Genomic DNA, 18066 nt, shown 5'->3' with positions numbered 1-18066 from the left:
ACTCTCAAGGTATTTAAGGAATGGAGATTTTTCAATCAGTACGGCCCAGACTGAGCCCTTTGGGTCCCCTCCATCCCAAGCCTGTGTGAGAGGCAGGCAGAACTCATGCAAGGGGGGCAGGAAGCTCGTGACTCAAAGCTGGCCTGGCAGGAAAAAGACCTCTTGTGCTTCCTTACATCTGTCCTGGGTCATCAGAGTCTCAGGAGCTACTGCCTGGTATGCCGTTCTTCCTCTCATATATAAGATCCTTTTAGAACATGAAGAGGTTTCCTGGCCCCTTTTTTATTTTTATGTATGCTGATAAAATACAGAGAAAACAGTGTCTGATGATTCAAAAATAGAGGCTAAGCCGATCGGCATATGGCCTTCGCTTCAAAGGACTGCTCGTTTTAATCAACCAGTTGAGACACCAATAAGCATTTTTTTTTATGTTTGCTTGCACACAGGGAAGTGAAGAAGGCAGCAATGGGAGCCATGGCAGCTTGGGAAACTGAGGCTAGTAAAAGCGTGGATATTCTTGTAATGTTTCATGGTCTTAGATCCCCCCATATACATAAATGCACACACACACACACACACACGCACACACACGCCATACACCAGAGTCACCACCCTCTTGCTTATAGCACACACATGAAAATAGTATTGAGAAGGAGATAGATAGGGGCAGGAGAAGCTCAGGTCCCAGTTGGTGTCTGGATGTATCCCTGTTGTCTTCCCCTCTCCCAAACCAAAGCTGCCCCCCCCCATCCCCAGGTGGTGCTGAAGTGGGCAGAGGCTGAAAACTAGAATCAGGTTCCAATCCAGGCCCCACCACTCACCTGCTGCATGACCTTGGGTGTGTGACTTCGCATCACCTTCTTGGCCCTAGAACGGGGCTCAGCAAGCTTCAGGAATCTTACTGGAGGATTCATGCAGCTGCCGTGTCATGGGTTCAGCACAGTGCCTGATACTTAGGAAAGGGCCATTCTGTAGTGTTAATGATGAGGGTCTAAGACACAAACAGTCTTCATCCCAAGCAGGCTCCACAGTTACCGTCATTCAATCCTCTATTCTACAGAAGACCCTGGAATGTAGGCTCACCCAGTAAACAGTAAATGGTGGATATTGACACCCAGGTAGCCTGACCCTCAGTTCACAGACCTTCTGAGATAATGCTGATTTTCATGGGTGCTACCCTGGTAAGCTAAGCTCTCAACAGCCCACATCCCCTCACCCCTCAATATACACACAAGATTTTCTTGGTCCTAGCCGACAGCGAGGAGGGGTCATAGACAGGAAGAGGGGAAGAGGGGAGGTCGGGGTATGGCTGGAGCTTCTGCATCAGGGCTGAATCCCCACCTCCCTGTTGGAACTGGGGTTGCAGTAAGGCAGGGCGCCACAACCCGCCCCTGGGGGAGCCGAGAAGGGCGGGGATGTGGGGGGCAAGTCCTCAGTGCTGAGCCAGTGGCCAGAGCACCGCCCCCAGGAGCGGAGGGAGGGGTGGCGGAGCAGGGGGGTGCCCAGCTGCCTTCCCCGCCGCCTCCAGGCCCCCACTCTCTGGCGCCCAAGTAGGAGGGCAGCAGCTACCCGCGCCCTCCTCCCCACACCCCCGCTACCTGCCCAGTCCCCGAAGCGAAGCGTGAGAAGGCTGCGGCGAGCCAGTCAGGCGAGCCCACAACTTTGCAGCCTCGGGGAAAACCAGGGCCGGCGTCTGGGGCTCCTCCTGTCGCGATCTGAGCTCGGTGAGTTCGTTCCCCAGTCCTCTGCGGCGCTGCGGCCGCTTCGGGGGGCGGCTGCCCGGGCATCCAAGAGGCAGTGGCGGAGGAACCGGTGGGCGCCCGCCTGCCTGGGTCCGCAGGGCTCCGGTGCCGCCCTCAGAGGCCGGTGGGGCTGGTGCCGGTGCTGAGCGGACAGCTCCCCACACTTCCTGCAGCCAGGCACTCTATGCGGGCCTTCGCGGGACGCAGGGCCCCGGCTGCAGCTGCCCACCCGGCGCCCCGCACTCCCCCAGTCCCTGTCCTTCGCCTTCCCTGAGCAGCGGCGCATCTGGAGGCTGCTCCCGCGCCCCCCTGGCGACTGGCGCCGGGAAGACACTTGCTTCCCTCGCCGGATCCCGGCACCTAAGGCTCTGTGAAGTGGGCAGCGCCCCCGTGGCCTCTGGGAGTGCATGGCTATGGGGGCCCTGAGTCTCCAGCGATCACCCTCAGTCATGCCCTGAATTGCGCCCCAGCTGTGCAGAGAGACTGCAGGTCCCCAGAGTGGTAAGCACAGTCACCTGCAAAAAAGATTTCAAGGTGACCAATGTCTCAGCCCAGACGGACGGTACAGCTTGAACCCAGGCCCCGTGGCATCTACCCATCCTGGGTGCAGCCACGTTTCCAGAACTTTTCTCGTGCCTCCTTCTGGTCGATTACTTAGACCACTGAAAAGTTCTTCTCGATACACAGAACCTATTTCCCCGTGGTACCCGAAGTTGGGCAGGGGCTCCGGCTGTAGGAGGTGAGGCTGCATTTGGCTCTGTGTAGGGTTGTCATCCCAGGAAAAGCTGCCAAGCATCCACTAGTCCACCCAGGACAGGCTTCTTTCGGCGCCTTGGGGATTGTTTGGGTTTCTCCCGCCAGGAAAGCGAAAGGCGGGTGCGAATGGGGGATTTCAATTTCATTGCCTCAAAGGAAAACACTCTTTGCAAAGATTTTATAGAAATAGTCAGGGCGAGCAGCGGCTGGAAAATGAACTGATCAGGACCCACTGGCACAAGTCGTCTAGCTATACCTCCACCCTACCCAGTCCCTGAACACTTATCGATTGTTTAATTGATTTTTTTAAAAGAAAAAAGCCAGGTGGCAGGTGGTGGGTATACACGCACAAACCCAGACGCACACAGATAACACAAAGTCATACACAAGCGAACTCACACCATGATCCACAGCACAACTCCTTCCAGAGAGCCTCGGGTAACCTGTGAGGTCACCGAACATTGCTCAAGATAGGAGGTGGGGGAGGGGTGAACCAGGATTTCCAGGAGTCGAACCGGTCTCTCCACCCCCACTAGATCCTTCTCTTCCTCCTCGAGAAGCCTCAGTCAGAGATCCCAACTACAGTGATACTGTAGCTGTTCCACCCCTCGGCTCCTAAACCCCACCCCTCCCCCACACGCAATCACTCCAGACTGCAACCAGGCCCTTTCCCTCCTCTGCCTGGCCTCCATGACGCCAAAGCAACAGGAACTCATCTGCAGTAGGTCTGGCTAGAGGCAGGCAGTTGTGGTCTCTAGGTCTCTAACCTGCTTGGTCCCAAATTAGGGAAACCAGAAAGGGTGGGTCTGAGGGGCAGAGTTTGGGAGATTTGTGTACAGCTCTCCAGTCCTTCGAGCAAGGAGAAGAGCATCAGGTGACCCTGGACAACACTGTAAGGTTTCCTCTCTCCTTGCGCCCCATAGGAATGTAACCGAGGAGGATGCTGGCCCTGCGGCTGCTCAACGTGGTGGCCCCCGCCTACTTCCTTTGCATTTCCCTGGTGACCTTCGCCCTGCAGATCTTCCTCTTCCTGCCCAGCATGCATGAGGACCCCACAGCCACCCCGCTCTTCTCGCCTGCAGTGCTTCACGGGGCGCTCTTCCTGTTCCTCTCAGCCAATGCCCTGGGCAATTACGTCCTGGTCATCCAGAATTCCCCAGACGACCTGGGCACCTGCCAGGGAACCTCATCCCAGAGACCTCAGTACCCACCACCCAGCACCCACTTCTGCCGAGTGTGCTCCCGAGTCACGCTGAGGCACGACCATCACTGTTTCTTCACCGGCAACTGCATTGGCAGCAGGAACATGCGCAACTTCATCCTTTTCTGCCTCTATACGTCGCTGGCCTGTCTTTACTCCATGGTGGCCGGCGTGGCCTACATCTCAGCTGTCCTTTCCATCTCCTTCGCCCATCCCCTGGCCTTCCTCACGCTCCTGCCCACTTCAATCAGCCAGTTCTTCTCCGGTGAGTGGGCTTTGGCTGCTCTGGCAAACGAGGCCTCCTAACCCAACCCCGAGTTTTTCAAATAAAAGCACAGGATATTCAGCTCCAAGTGTCAGATAAACAGTCATTTGGTATGATTATGGCCCAGTATTTCAGGAAGCATACTAAGAGAACAGATTGTAACCTATCCGAGATTCAGATTAACTGGGCATGCTCTATTTCCTCTGACCCTTCTCATGTTTCATACTATACATTACTCATAAAAATTATGGCAACCAAGCTGTACACCTCTTAGGCCAGTCAACTTTCCTTCAGAGCTCATGCTAGGCGCCCCATTGGCCTGCACCCTCCTTTCCCCTCCCCCGTGTCCTGTTAACACAGCCCTTCAACAGTCAACCACGGTGAATCTAGACTTGACTTCAGCATGTGCTCAGCAGTAGGCTAACCTCCAACCTCCAGCCTCCCATCCCCTGAGTTGGGCCCCATCAGGCTCGGCAGTTGGCAGCTAGCTCAGAGCTACCACATTGGCTGCAAGTCCACACTCCAGAGATCCAGTCTGGAGAGGGATCTGAGCCTCTGGAAGGCTCTGACACCTGCTGGAGCCAGGCACATGCTGCTCCCACGGGTACCATGATGAGGACTGTGGTTTGAATAGAATAGTACATCTCAAAGAACACCCCATGATACCTGGCCCTGGAAGACTTTGTTCCTGGTGGCCATTCTATTTTTGCCTGGCCTTGGCATCTGTCCCTACTTCATTTTCTTCCACTCTTTTCTTGCTTTGACCTTTGATTCTCTACCATTAGTAGTGTGCACACAAAGATATGTGTCTGGTGTCCTTAGATCCATTTCTCAGATAAAGAGACTGAATCTTAGCTGGGACTAAATGACCTGCCTAGTGGCTTATTCCCTGGAGTATCTCTGGCTTTTATCCAGGTGTTTAATCCAGTGCTCTTCCTCAATTCCCATAGTCCCAAACACAGTGACTTGACCTTCGAGTGTCAAAGAAAAACACCTATTTCTACAGAGAACCTGACTGTCCTGATGCACCTGGACTGGACTGAACTAGACAGACTGAACTGGACATTTGAAAAGAAAAATTACCCTAGGGGAGCCCTCACTTCATTCTCTGTTGTATCTATAGCCCAGCTCTCCTCAGACATAGAACTATCATGCCATTTGGCAGTAGGAACACAGAGGCTCGGGGAGGACCAGCCATGGGAAATGTCTGGAGGGCTGGTGGTGAAGCTGGGCCCAGAACTTGGAGCTCTGGGGCCTTCTGGATCTTGGTGCTGGCATAGGAGGCTGCCAAGACCGAAATAAGCAGGATGGGGGAGGGCAGGTGGGTGGGCTGGGGGTGGAGTGTGAGAGCAGGCAGGTGGAGTGATGAGGAGAGCCAGAGAACCTGATTACACATCTTTTCCCAAGTCGTCTCACCAGCCACACAAAAGGGTGGTTCCAGAAGGAGGACCTTGGAATGGTTTGATTTAAGTCTGGCGTGAGGCCCGTCCATATGTGCTAGGCTTGGGAAATATGGAAGAAAGGAAGCCTCTCGCCTTGATCTGATAGGAGAAAAGAGGGAGCCCATGCCCACCTCAGTGCCCAGGCATCTGCTCTGGCTTCAGAATGAGTCTTGCCACCCTCCACCATGTCCACTAGAAAAGGAATTCAAGACTTCTCATCACCAGACCCATCCCCTCTTCCTCCCTTCCCGACCCTTCCCATTCTTCCCTGGCCCTCTCCACCTGCATACGCCACCCTGCTCAGCTTCCTCCTTGGAGACTCTCCTTACCGATTCATTCCAAATGGTCCAGAGAAAACCCTCTTACCTCTCAGGAGAACAGGTGGGCAAGAGGGTGCGCCAAGGCGGTTGTTTAATAGAAACCCCTGAGGTCAAGATCTGTCGTTAGTACCTGAGATAGTTGTAAGTGGGGATCTGAAAGGCCCCCCCCACCCTTATGTGGGGGGGGGTCTAAAAATGGACCTTCCAAAAATGCAGATGCGACTAAACTCCAGCCCCTCTGCTCATGCGAGAGAGAAGGTCAGCTGAGGACGTTTGATAAGGGTTCTTTCCTTTCGGCTTTGTGTCACCTGTGTGAGCCCCATTCTTATCTAGAGAATGGAAATTACACCATTTGGCATGTACCATGGCATTTGGATTAGTATCCGTTGGTAGATGCCCCTAGAAGACCCAGTAGGAGAAAAAGGTGGCTAGACCTTGTTGAGTACCTATTTTGAGTCCCATTGGATGTGTCTCATTGCTTCCAATACTTAGCACAAGTCTGGGAGACCGCTCTTTGTCTTTTTCTAAGGCTAGGGAGCCAAAGGCTCTACCAGGTTAAGTTGTTTCTGAGCCATGCAGCTTTGGATTCTGGGTTTGTTCTTTTCTACTCTGTCACCCTGCCTGTCTAGTCTTGCTTCCTTGCTGAATCGGCCTCTTTGGGAGGAGGGGTACAGCCTGTACCCAAATCTATTATGGAATATGCTGGGGGTTGGTTCAGCAGAAGTGTTAGAGATGGGTGTGGGGGGAGGGCAAGGACAAAGGAAAGTAGATGATGTAATCTTTCAGATCCCTTAAGGAAGTTTTGTGAGTTTTCTGAAAGAGGAACTATTATGACATAATTTAGAGGTGCTGAAGCAGCCAGGCCAGGTAACTTCAAACACTTTGAAAGAAAGAAAGCAGGTCCCCAGAATAGCCTTTTGTAGATGCTACATGGGGCCAGCAAAAGGCCGAAAAGTCTTTATCTCATGCCTTGATTTAGAAACCCGTGGGAAATGGTTTCTATCTGCCTGGCTGGTTCCTGGGGCCCAGCTGCAAGGCAGACCTGAGCTTGATGGTTCTGAGGCACTTACATGCTGACTGGAGGGCTAGCTTGCACATCAGTTTCCCTCAAGCTGGAAGGGCACCATGTCCCCGGGAGTCTCTGTCCCGCTCAGGGCTGCCCAAGCTAATTTGTACTGACAAGAAAAAAGTGGGTTACAGGATGGCCCAGCCCATTTGAGCCTGTCTCTTTGATATACCCCCAACAATGGTGGAGGGGCTTCTCTAGGTGCCAATTGGAGCAAGATTTCTGTCTCTGGGCTTCTGGTCCCCTTTGTTTCTAACTTTGCAAAGAATATCCTGCTACCCCAGCTCCTAGGGTCGAGGAAGAGGCTTCATATGAGCAAGCTAGCAAATCGATTCACCTGGGCTGCAGAATCCAGCATGGATCAGACTAACAGGTATTGAAGCCTACTTCTCAGGAGTCCAGAAACTGGAGCCTGGGAAGAAGTAGGCTGGGGCAAAGAGGTGCTGAGGAAGGGAAGACCATGGAGATATATGGATTATAAAATGACATCCCTGAAGCAAGCACCCAAGCCTCACTAGAGGGAGTGGTGGTGGGGTTGCCCAGCTGAGAGATAAAGACCTTTGAGTTTTACTCTCAATCCACTGCTCTTGCCTGGAAGACATGTCAAGGCAGATGCATTTACTACAGCTAACAAAGTTGCAGCCCAGACAGGACTCCAAACCCTGGCAAGGTGGGGGAAGGCTGGAGGGTCTGATTCTCCTCCTCTGAGCCCTGATACTCAGCACTGGGTGTAAGCCACACACGGGCAACTCCAAATACCTGCAACCCTAGAAACCTAATCATAGCCATTTTGCAGATGAGCAACCTACAACTCAGAGAGGTTAAGAATCCTACACAATTTCACACAGTTGGGAGATTCAAACCCCAGCATGGACCAATCCTCCCACCTCAGACTCCGAGGGCACATGAGATCTCTTACTAGTAGACTTTTAAAAACCGTCTCAGGAAAATGCTGGGTTTGGACCGTGTAGGGCTGGTGCTGTCCCACTGTCAGGGTGCTGAACTGAGAGCCTTTGCCTGCAGACGTTACTGTCAGGGCAGCTTTGACTGAGTGTTGCAGTGACTCCTTTTGTTAACGTTAATGACTAACTTGTTCTCTAAGTTGGCTCTGTGTGCTGCCCTTGAAGCTGAGCTCGTGACTTGAGCTCGTGACATGGTCCTGTTCTCCATCATGCTGTCACTTTCTCAGATCCTCCCAGACAGTGCTCCCAGCCTCATCGGGAGAACGGACTGTACTCTAGACAGCTGCCCAGGTGCCAGCTCCCTCTTTAAGGTCCTAAGCTAGCTCCTCTTTCCTCGTGTGAACCCCACCCCCACCCCGCTTCCAATCCAGAAAGTGAAATGGGGGAGCATTTCTGCCTCTAGGGAAATGTGCCGTCTAGACTGGACCAGAAATACTGAGGGCCCTTTTCGCTGAGCTCACCTAGCTTGTTCTCCATCTCCCTAGGCCCCGAATTCTTCTCTTCTCCTCAGGAGCCATTAAGGAAAACTTGGGGCAAGGAACTCAGCCACCGTCTCCCGGGCTGCAGAGCTGAGATTGCTACAAATCTCAACTTCCAGCTCATGAGCCTTTCTCCTCGCCTCGCAGCGGAAAGCGCCAGCGCGGAGGTCTGGGTACGTGGCCTGGGTGTAAAGCGGTCTGGTGTCTCCCTCCCTGCAGGAGCTGTCCTCGGTTCTGACATGTTCGTCATCCTCATGCTTTACCTCTGGTTCGCTGTCGGCCTGGCCTGTGCCGGCTTCTGCTGCCACCAGCTGCTGCTGATCCTCCGGGGGCAGACCCGCTACCAGGTTCGAAAGGGGGTGGCAGTGAGAGCCCGGCCCTGGCGCAAGAACTTACAGGAGGTCTTCGGAAAGAGGTGGCTGCTGGGCTTGCTGGTCCCCATGTTCAATGTCGGGACTGAAAGCTCCAAGCAGCAGGACAAATAGCTGGCAAGTATGCTTGCCGTTTCTCCATCTCAGTTCCTTCTGAACGTAAGATCACAGCACCCCTGTCTCCACCTTTGACACACCGCACCCTCCGCTAGGAAGGGCCTCATATCCACCCCAGACATTCAACACTCAGAAGATTTATAAAAAAGGTGCATTCTGACATGGAGGGGAAATGACCACCTGAGCATCACTAGGCTACTCACGACCCAGCCAGGGGGATAGCTGCTGATCTGTGAGGGTGTTTCTGTTTCAAGTTATCTTCTGTGAAGCCCTTCCCCCACCCCCTGCCTGGCCCATCCGCTGTTACATCTCAGGTGTCACCACTTCTGTTAAAGGCCTTCTCCACATCTTGATAGTGGAGACTCCATTCTTGCTGCTGGTAGGAGACTCCCCAGGCCCTGGAGGCTCGTAAATGGTACAGTTAGCACACATGAATAGCAGTCCAGTAAGCTTTGCCAACTGCTAGTGGAAATGGGAGGGGGTGTGGATGCACACCCATCCTCTAGAAGGGATAGCCAGCAGAATGTGCACTGGCTGCTCAGCCTACATATAAGGCCTTTCCCCTAGATATAGCAGTCAATAGCCTGGAATTTTTTAATGCTGTTCCCTGCCCGGCCTCCTCCAGTTAACTGGATACTACTTTTTCCTGGAATTCCTCTGGCATTTGAGCTCCAGCCTCTAGATTTTTGCTAGATGTTGGGAAGGGAAGAAGGGAGCGCGAAAAGGGAGTTACCCATAAGTAACAAGGGAAACATATTTCTATATAGCCTTATATAACCATATATAAGTGTGTGTGTGTGTGCGTGTGTGTGTGTGTAAGAGGGGGTAAGGGAGAGGAGTGTTGTTATGAGCACAGAGGTAGAGTGAGTATTGGAGGGGGAGGATGGAGGGGAAAATGGGCTGACTGTCTTGCAACCAAAGCCATCTAGTGTTTGAATACTACCTGTCGTATTCAAACTGACCTTTGGAGGTATTTTAACGGGATCTAGGCAGCTCTCTGCCAGGAGTGCTATGAAAGAGATTTTTGTTCTTGTTCTACATGAGTTTAGAGATTCCTTTGCATTCCTCTTTGCCACTGCTGGGCCCAAGGGCGAGCTCTTTAGAGACGCCTGGGAGTCACCGACTTTCGTGAGGTGGGGGCGGGGGTGTGGTGAGCATGGAAAAGGCCTAAAAATCAGACCACAGATTTTTCTGCTTTCAGCCCAGCCATTCTGGAGACTTTCCCGATGTTCGCAGTGGCTTAGAGTGGTTACACTGGAGGACAGGGAGGTGTAACTGTGTTAGGGCCAGGTTGGGGCAGTCACAGGGAGAAAGAAGCCTGAAGCTCATGCTCGGCCCCGAGGGGTTAGTGGAAATGACCGAGTATGGGGGTACAATTGCCAGTCCATTCTTCCCAGTCTGACTAGGTCTAGATGGGGGTGCTGACTTGAATTCTGAAACCCAGAGGACCACAGACCCCTGGACATATGAAGGAGTGGGAGCCACAGAAAAACCCTCTCCAGCCTTGGTCTCGAGGCCAATTCAACTTTCATAAAGGTGTTGAGGCAGATGTGTCCAGTGAATGGCCCCAGTGACCCCAACCATCGCTCCATAAGACCCTGAATTCTTGAGCAGAGCTTGGGAGGATTTTATGCAGGCCCTACTTTGGCGCCCTCCAGAGGGCTAATGGAGTAATGTCGCTCCTGCTCGCTCACTCCCTCCAGCATTTATCCTTTGGAGTCTCCCATGGGTTCATCCTGCCTGAAGTTATCAAGCACCAACTTCAGGCTGAGTCTCGGTCACTAACAATCCAGATTCCCCCCATCAAGGGCAGTTCATTCCTACAATTCCACTCTGCTACCTTGGCAGTTGTTGAAGTCAGCCCCTTGGAGGGAAAATAAGCGGCAGGGCTGAAGGAGAGTCCAGGCTTCCTCCACTAAAGCTGATTTCATGCACAATTCTGGCCACCCGTTAGCAGCATGAGGAAACAAGGGATGGGAGAGATCTGAATGGCTCAGGACTCGGAGCGCTCTTGACCCTAGAGGTCAAACTTGAAGGCCAGTTCTGCATTGTCCAGGCTCAGATCATGAAGTCTGATATCCCAGAATGGAAAGAGGAGAACTTCAGGAGGCCAGCTCCTAAACACTGGCCCATGAGAGGTGGCTGTGGGGAATTTGCCAGGTATGGTACGTGAGCAGCATTTGTGTACATGGCCCCCTGTTTTTAATGAAGAATATCAATAAAATTTGTGGTTTTCAACTGTATTTGATTAGTCTGGTTGGTGGCAGGGTTGCAGAATGGCATGTGCTGATGCTGATTTACAGTGATTAAGGATACTTCTGGGACCGGGAGAGATGGCTCAGTGGTTAAGAGCACGGGCTGCTCTTCCAGAGGACCTGGGTTCAATTCCCAGCACCCACAGGGTAGCTCATAGCTGTCTGTAACTCCAGGTACAAGGGATCTGACATCTTCACACCAATGCACATAGGATAAAATTTTTTTAAAAAAATATTTCTGTTTAAGTGAGTAAGTAACTATAGTAAGTTTCCCTGAGCAATGCTGGTACCCCTGTTTCTCCTTAGAGACCCCAGATTCCCTGAACAATCGGCACTAATCCAGGACTCAGCTTCCCCTCCTTCTCTACACACCCAAGTCTATTGTGACCATCCTGTGTGGCAGTAGTGTGATTCTCAACCTTGGCGGCTGGTAAGTCTACGGCACTGGGGTCTGTGAACCACAAGAGATCATGGATGGAAGATGTCATCTGAGAATTTTCCTCTCCCTCCTCCTTGGTACAGTGGGGTGGGCAGGGAAGAGGATGGAGGCCATCTGCTTCTTCATCTCAGCTAGCAGGCTAGCTTGAGGACAAACCAGGGCCTCCTGATCTCTAGGGCTGCCAGAGATCAGCAGGAGGGTGCTGGGGTCTGCAGGGTGTGAGCCTCTGAAGCATCCTAAAGACACGCAAGACCTGGACCAATGGGCACAAAGGGCAAATGTTGACTCTGTGTGGCCCATCAAAGCCCAGACCAACACATAACGAGCAGGCAAACCCTGACAGACCAGGCAGCCCATTTCTAGCAAGTTCTAGAGATCATGGTCTGTCCATCCCATAGGCCAACACCACTCCTGCCATTTTCAACGCTATACCCTTGATTCCTAGCTGGGATGAGGCTCAACAATTACTACTGAGTGCCTGTTTCCCATCACTTATTCCCCAGATGTGCCCAGTGCCATGCTCTGCACACGGCAGGCTCAGGAAACACTGGTGCTGTGGAGTTTTTGCCCCGGAAGAGGCCCCTTTCTGGGAGTGCTCAGAAAGGTAGAGAGTGTATGTCCAGCTGTCAGGAGGGGGTAGGGTTTCTATTTGCAGACCTGGGTAGAAGGGTAAGATTTGCACAGGTGGTAGGGACACTGGGACAGGGAGGTCAGGATGCTGAGGATGTGGGCCACAGGAGCACTTACCTTTATCACTGGCCTATCAGCAGCTGATAATGTCATAGAGACTAACCACTCTGCCATGTTGGTGAGAGAAGGAATTTGGGGGGCATCCACATATCACACCGTGCAGCATAACCTTGACCCCCAAAGCTGGGTAAAGGCTATACCTATTTTAGGAAGAACTCATAGGTGCTCTGACTTTACATTCTGTAGCAGAGGGAGGCACCTGCCTCTCCCCCCCAGTGCCTAAGTATCCCCTGCCAGACAGTGTGTGTAGTCTGTTTTGACTCTTGTCTTGATCAAGCAAGGCATAAGCACTCAGACACTTAGGTCTAGGAGCACACAAAACTATGGAAAGAGAAAACTTGTAGAACTTTGAACTTCTGACCCCTCTGATTCAACAAGGTGGCCCTTCGCTCCCAGGAGCCAAACTCCTTCCCTAGAACCTCCACGGCCCTCGTCATTGTCTGTGCCTTTGTCCTTTGTCCACCCCCAAGTGCCTTATTTGTGCCCTGTGTCCTCCAACTGGTCTTGCTCTTCCTCCAGGTATACTCCAGAAATACTTAGAATGCGCCCTCCGTGTGGGTGAAAAGGGGGAATAGGGACTGGGGAGCTAGCCCAGAGATTAAAAACACAAACCACTGTTCAAGTCCCAGCACCCATATCAGGTGGCTCACAACCACCTGTAACTCCAACTCAGTAGGACCCTAATACCTCTAGCCTCTTGGGAACCTCCACTCATGGGCACAGATACACAGCGGCACACCCACACACATACACGGACTCACTCACACAATTAAAAGAAATTTAAAAGTTTTTTTTTTTTAAGAAAGGAAGGTTGTGCTGGGACTAAGGAGCCAACTGCATTAGCGAGGAGGACAGAGCCTAGATGTCCTCTGTGGCCTCGTGAGCCTGCTGTGTGTGGGGCAGGAGGTGCCTGGAAAGAGCTCCTCTCCGCCCACCCTCCACGCTCTCATTGTACAGCGCTGGCCCAGCTACTCCACTCATTCCTCAGGCATTCACCGACTCTGACTCTGTGCCAGGCATGATGCCAAGAACCAGAAAAGCAAAGATGAATGAGACCTCAGGGAGCTCACGGGGAAGAAGACAAATTGCACACGGTTGTGATTCAGCAGCAGGAGCAGGCTGATGGGAGGACAAGGCGCTACGGGAGCCCAGAGGACAGGACAGCACCCCCTCAAACGTGGGTGGGCTGGAAGACTTCCCAGAGGAGGCACCGTGTAGAGCAGGCAGGATCCACAGGCGCACACCAGGCAGGCAAGCAGGGCTTGGGGCTGGGAATGGAGGAAGGATGCGCATAGACAGAGAGGCTCCTGAAATCTCTGGAAACTGCAAGTCAGGTTTTGAATGCGGTGAGGTGTGAGATGTGTTAGGGATCCTGTCCTTGGGCCATGCTCCCCAAGAACCCTGCCTCATCTCTGATGGCTTTTATGCAGTCAAGTCTCATCTCAACTCGGTGTCCTTGGGGTGAGAAAGGTGCCAGTTGATGTCGGAATGGCCTCTATATTGGAGACCACTTCTGATGCACTCTGACCGACGCTGCTGATGGATTTGCCTGGGAACATAAATCATCTCTTGACTCCCTGTGCCAGAAGAGGGGCTCGTGGGAACTCCTTACCATCCCTGCCTTCCTGAATAGCTTCAGCAAACAGTGGAAGGAAGCCTTCCTATGACAACAACTTACGGGAAGACCCTGAGTGTAGGGGCTGACCCTTCCTTGTATCCATCACCCTAACCCTGCCTGGCAAGGCAGTCCCTTGTTGCTTTCTATGCCCAATGGCCTGGTGGCCGCTCACAGTTCTTCCTTTAGTCTGGTTATCGTTAGCCTAGATATCTCCCACCCTGTCTGCATCTCACTCCAGACTAGTCTGGAATCATGGGCCTAAATTCCCATGACTCTCTGTTGCTGTGATTGCCTCCTCCTGTGGGTTTGTCTTCTGCCTGCACTACACACCCTAGGAAGCAAAAATGGAGAGGGTGGGGTCCTTGGCCCCAGCCCCATGCTGACATATTTTCAACAGGATTAATAGTGACTCTCATTGATGGGGCTCCCCCATCTTCCCGGCCCTTCTCATTCACACACTCCACCTTTATTAGCTCAGTTATTCTCTAGAGCAACCCTGTGAAGAATCAGCTCTGCCATAGCCTTATTTTCCAAGTTTTAAAAGGGGGGGGGGGGATGACCAGAGAAGTTACTAATTTGCCCAAAGCCTCACAGCTACTAAGTGGCCAGAGTCTAGCTTCATAGCCGCTTAGCCTCTGGTGTTTAGCCTTTCTCTCCAAGCACCATCCTCTGCGTTGTGGATTATTGTAAACATTCAGCAAATTCCCTGCTGAAAAGAACAAGGAGTCAAATTTTCCCTTGATAATTCTTGGGTTCATGCCTTTCATTCCTTCGTTGTATGCACGGAACAGCTAGAATGTATCAGGAATTAGCAGTACAGAAGCGTTAGGCTCAGCCTCTGCCTGGAAGGTGTGCTAGGCCTCGGCAAACTGGGGATAGAGACCACTTTACAGCTTCCCAGGGTGAAGCCCCCCTCCCCCCGCTCCCCCAGGGAAAGGTATGAGTTCCTTCTGGCTCCATCCCTACAGAGACCAAACGCTGTCAAATCGCAGCTTCTGGAGATTCGGGTAGAGGAAGTATGGGTTCGGGGAATGGGGTGGAAGTGGGGATCAAAGGGAGGAGAGAGACCTCTCTTCACCAGCTCATCCACCATCCTGGGAAAGAGTCCTCCTGCTGAACCTCGGCCGACTGCTCACAAGCTAAATCCTCCAGACTGAGGCCAGAGGTGTGAAGCTCTGAAGGAGGGGGTCCGGCTCTACCCCAAACCGGAACCCCGGCGAAGCAGGGAGGAGCTGGGCTCAGCACTACGGTGCCTTCAGAACAAAAGACAGTCCCACGTGCGAACTCTTATGGCCCTCCCTGTCCCCGAATGCTCCCTCTCTGGCCTGCTTGCGACGCCTTAACCCTCACCGTTAGAATCTCCCCGCAAAATATTTTCAAATTCCAGGCGGCTTTTGCCTCTAAACCTTTTGAGATGAGATGCCTCCTTAGGTAGGGAGACAGCGGAGAGGTGAGCCAGCGGCTGGGGAAGGTTTGGACTGGCAGAGGAGAGTGGAATCCCAGGGGTGCACTGGGAAAGAGGCCCTCCCAGCAGGAGCCGTGAGAGGGACGCAGGCTGAGACGCCTCCAGAATCTGCAGCGGGAAGCAGGGCGGTGACACAGCTGGGCAGGGAGCAATGGCAGAATTGAACTGTGGCCTCACAGTTCCTCAGCCAGTGAGTCCACTCCCTCCCACCCCAAAGATCGAGTACCTGGTGATTCTGAGTCGCTGGGATGACCCCTAAAGAGACAAGCATTAGGATGTACTTTGCCAAAGACTGCTGTCCCGCACGCCTGTCTGTCTGGTCCCGAGAGACCAACCCCCAAAGGCCAAGCCTCGGGAAAGCTGAGTTCTAATCCTCTCTGTGAATGGATGGATGTACTGTGTGACCTGAGCTACCCTGCCCAGTCACAAACCTAGTATGTTGTGCTATGGACAGTGGGTGAAAGACGGGAATCGAACCTAAGAGGAGAAGCAGTGGAGTGTGTATAGTTTGAGAGCTGGAAAGACAGACGATGAAATAACTTAAATTTGATTTTGATGGTTAGGAGCTGCAGAAGTCGCACGAGCCAGCTGAAGCTGTTCTTGCGTTTAGTTCAAGACTGTAGAGATTGCTTACAGTGTCCAGGCACAACAGAGCACGACGAAGGAAGAGGGAGGCCAGCCCTGGGCCGCGAGGCCCATCCACGGAGCCCGCCGAGGCTGAGAAATCTCTCGCCTGAGCAGCGTAATTAATCCACAACAGCAGGGGAGAGAGTGCGGTGGCTCTTAGAGAAAGGAGTTAATTAGCAACGCCTTCGGGAAAGACAATTATATTACAGGAGACAACAGTACGCTTGGAGAACCCCGGAGCCCCCTTTGCAGATCGGCCAGACCACGCGTGGGGGTGGTGTTTCCATCAATCGCGCAGGGCGGGTGGGTGCTGCAGTGCTCTAGACCGCCGGAAGGGGGCGCCGCCGCCCGCCGCGCCTGAAGCCACGGCCTTGGGGGACCGTCTGCTGAAGACCCACCCCCAGGGCTAGAGAGCTTGCGGCTGTTCACCTCGCCAAGCCACAAAGGACTTTATCCTGGAAAGGGCGTACTCTGAGGTCCAAATCCGTGCTACCTATAATGAGCCGACCTGAGACCTGACTCTGCAATGGTCCCCTAGCGCAGCCAGACTGTCCGGGAGGGCGGGGACCCAGCAGCTTGGTCTGCACGGCGGTTGTGGTTCCCCAGAACCCGCTCCTGGCCTGAGTCCTTGCTCTTCAGCCCATAGCCTCCCTCCTTCACTGCCACCCGGTGGCTTTGATAAAAGAGAGACCTTTGGGGCTCTCACCTACCCCCCAGGGAAGTCCACCCAATCATAACTGCAGCCCTGTTTATTAATTGTGCAGTGTGATTATTAATTAACCTTGTTCTGAAGAAGAAACCCGGGCTCAGAGAGGCTGAGGAAGTGGCCCAGAAACTCAGTGAGTGGAGGTTGATCTCTCTGAGCCCTTCCCCAGCCTCTAGCCTGTTTTTAACCCAAACCTCTAGCGCACACCTCACGTAGGTGCTAATTAAAAGCGGACTCCAGGATGTTTCTTTGTTTGTTGAAGAAGAAGCGTAAGTATTGAGAGGGATGTGAGAATTACCCGAGATAGTGTGTGTGTAAAATCCCCGGCCGAGTACTTGGACCAGCAAAAGGTGGTGTCCCTGACCCTTGACGGTTCTGGGGATCCCTGCAGAATCCTATTTAAAACGCAGCAGGGCCGGCCACTCTGCATTTCTCACAAGCTGCTTCTTCTCTCGCTACCCTGAGGAGCGCTGGTCCCCATCTCCTGCTTGGTCTGCATATTCAGCACACGAGTTTCAGAGATTGCAGATGGGTGTGAGTCAGGAAGAGGTCCTCCCTCCTAGAGAGTCTGATAAAACTGGTCTGGGTGTGACCTGGCATGGATTTCTGCTCTGCAGCCAAGCCTAGAGCTCTTGGTGGGTGGGTGTGAGGATGCAGGCAGGAGCAGAAGGGGTTTTATTACAGGTGTGAAGGACGGACAAACTGTGCCGGGGACTTGAAGGCTGAGTCACCAGAGAGGGAGAGGTGGGGCCGGCTGTGAGATGAAGGGTCCTAGCTAAGGTGGGGCTGACAACCAGGGTCCTGACCCTTCGGTGGCAATTGGCCCTGGTGGGGTGAGGCCTGGGATGGACTGGGAAGCCGCCGAGCGCCTTGCCGTTTGGCAGGTATTCTCCAGTATGTGCCCTAGGAAGGGCTGTATTGGGATGTCTGGGCGGCTGCCAGAGGCAGGGAGGGAGCTGACCGATTTGCTGACTAACTGACTGTAAGTACAGAGCAGACGCTGGTCTTGGACTGAGGCCAGTTTGGGCAGCCCAGCCCTTGGTTTCTTAATCTGCACAGTTCACCTGAGGAGATCACTCAGTGATTGCTGCTACCGAGCGCTCACCACAGGGGATCACACTGAACTCCTTTACTTTAAGGCCCAACAATCTTTTGATGTTGATAGGAGTGTGACTGCTAATGAGGAAGCGGGCCCATCGGGGTTATGCAGCTAGCGAGGCTGCTACAGACTGACTGGGACCTGCCACCACGTTCTCGCCCACCATCAGCCCTCCAATCATGCTCTTTCCTTGACTGAAATGCTATTCCAATCAGTCATGGTGATACACAACTGTAGCCCAACTCTCAAGCGGCTGAGGCAGGAGGGTTGGAGACAGCTCTAGGCCAGCACGGGCTATAGAGAGAAACCCTGTCTCAAAAAAAATCAAGATTAGGGCCACTGAATGGCCCTTCCTGTAAAGGCCTAAGGAGCTAAGTTTGAACTCC

General features: G+C 53.0%; 1 protein-coding gene across 1 annotated transcript; it reads left to right on the top strand.

The window, feature by feature from the left end:
* Positions 1 to 1515: 1515 nt before the first annotated feature.
* On the top strand, positions 1516 to 10959 carry Zdhhc22 (zinc finger DHHC-type containing 22). Its single transcript, XM_005343391.2, has 3 exons — positions 1516 to 1724; positions 3422 to 3964; positions 8453 to 10959. Exons 2-3 carry the CDS (start codon positions 3439 to 3441, stop codon positions 8716 to 8718), a joined length of 792 nt encoding a protein of 263 aa, XP_005343448.1. The 5' UTR covers positions 1516 to 1724; positions 3422 to 3438; the 3' UTR covers positions 8719 to 10959.
* Positions 10960 to 18066: the final 7107 nt, after the last annotated feature.

The sequence above is a fragment of the Microtus ochrogaster genome, chromosome 1, assembly GCF_000317375.1.
Source record: "Microtus ochrogaster isolate Prairie Vole_2 chromosome 1, MicOch1.0, whole genome shotgun sequence".
In the NCBI taxonomy this organism is placed as follows: Eukaryota; Metazoa; Chordata; class Mammalia; order Rodentia; family Cricetidae; genus Microtus; species Microtus ochrogaster.
Note: the sequence above shows the minus strand (reverse complement) of the source record. Positions and strands in the feature narration are given on the sequence as shown.

Bases quoted from the DNA above. Each gene is read 5' to 3' on its own strand.
- Zdhhc22 (XM_005343391.2), top strand. From the start codon at position 3,439: ATGCTGGCCCTGCGGCTGCTCAACGTGGTGGCCCCCGCCTACTTCCTT. The intron at 3,965-8,452 runs GTGAGTGGGCTT...CCCTCCCTGCAG, and splicing joins AATCAGCCAGTTCTTCTCCG to GAGCTGTCCTCGGTTCTGAC.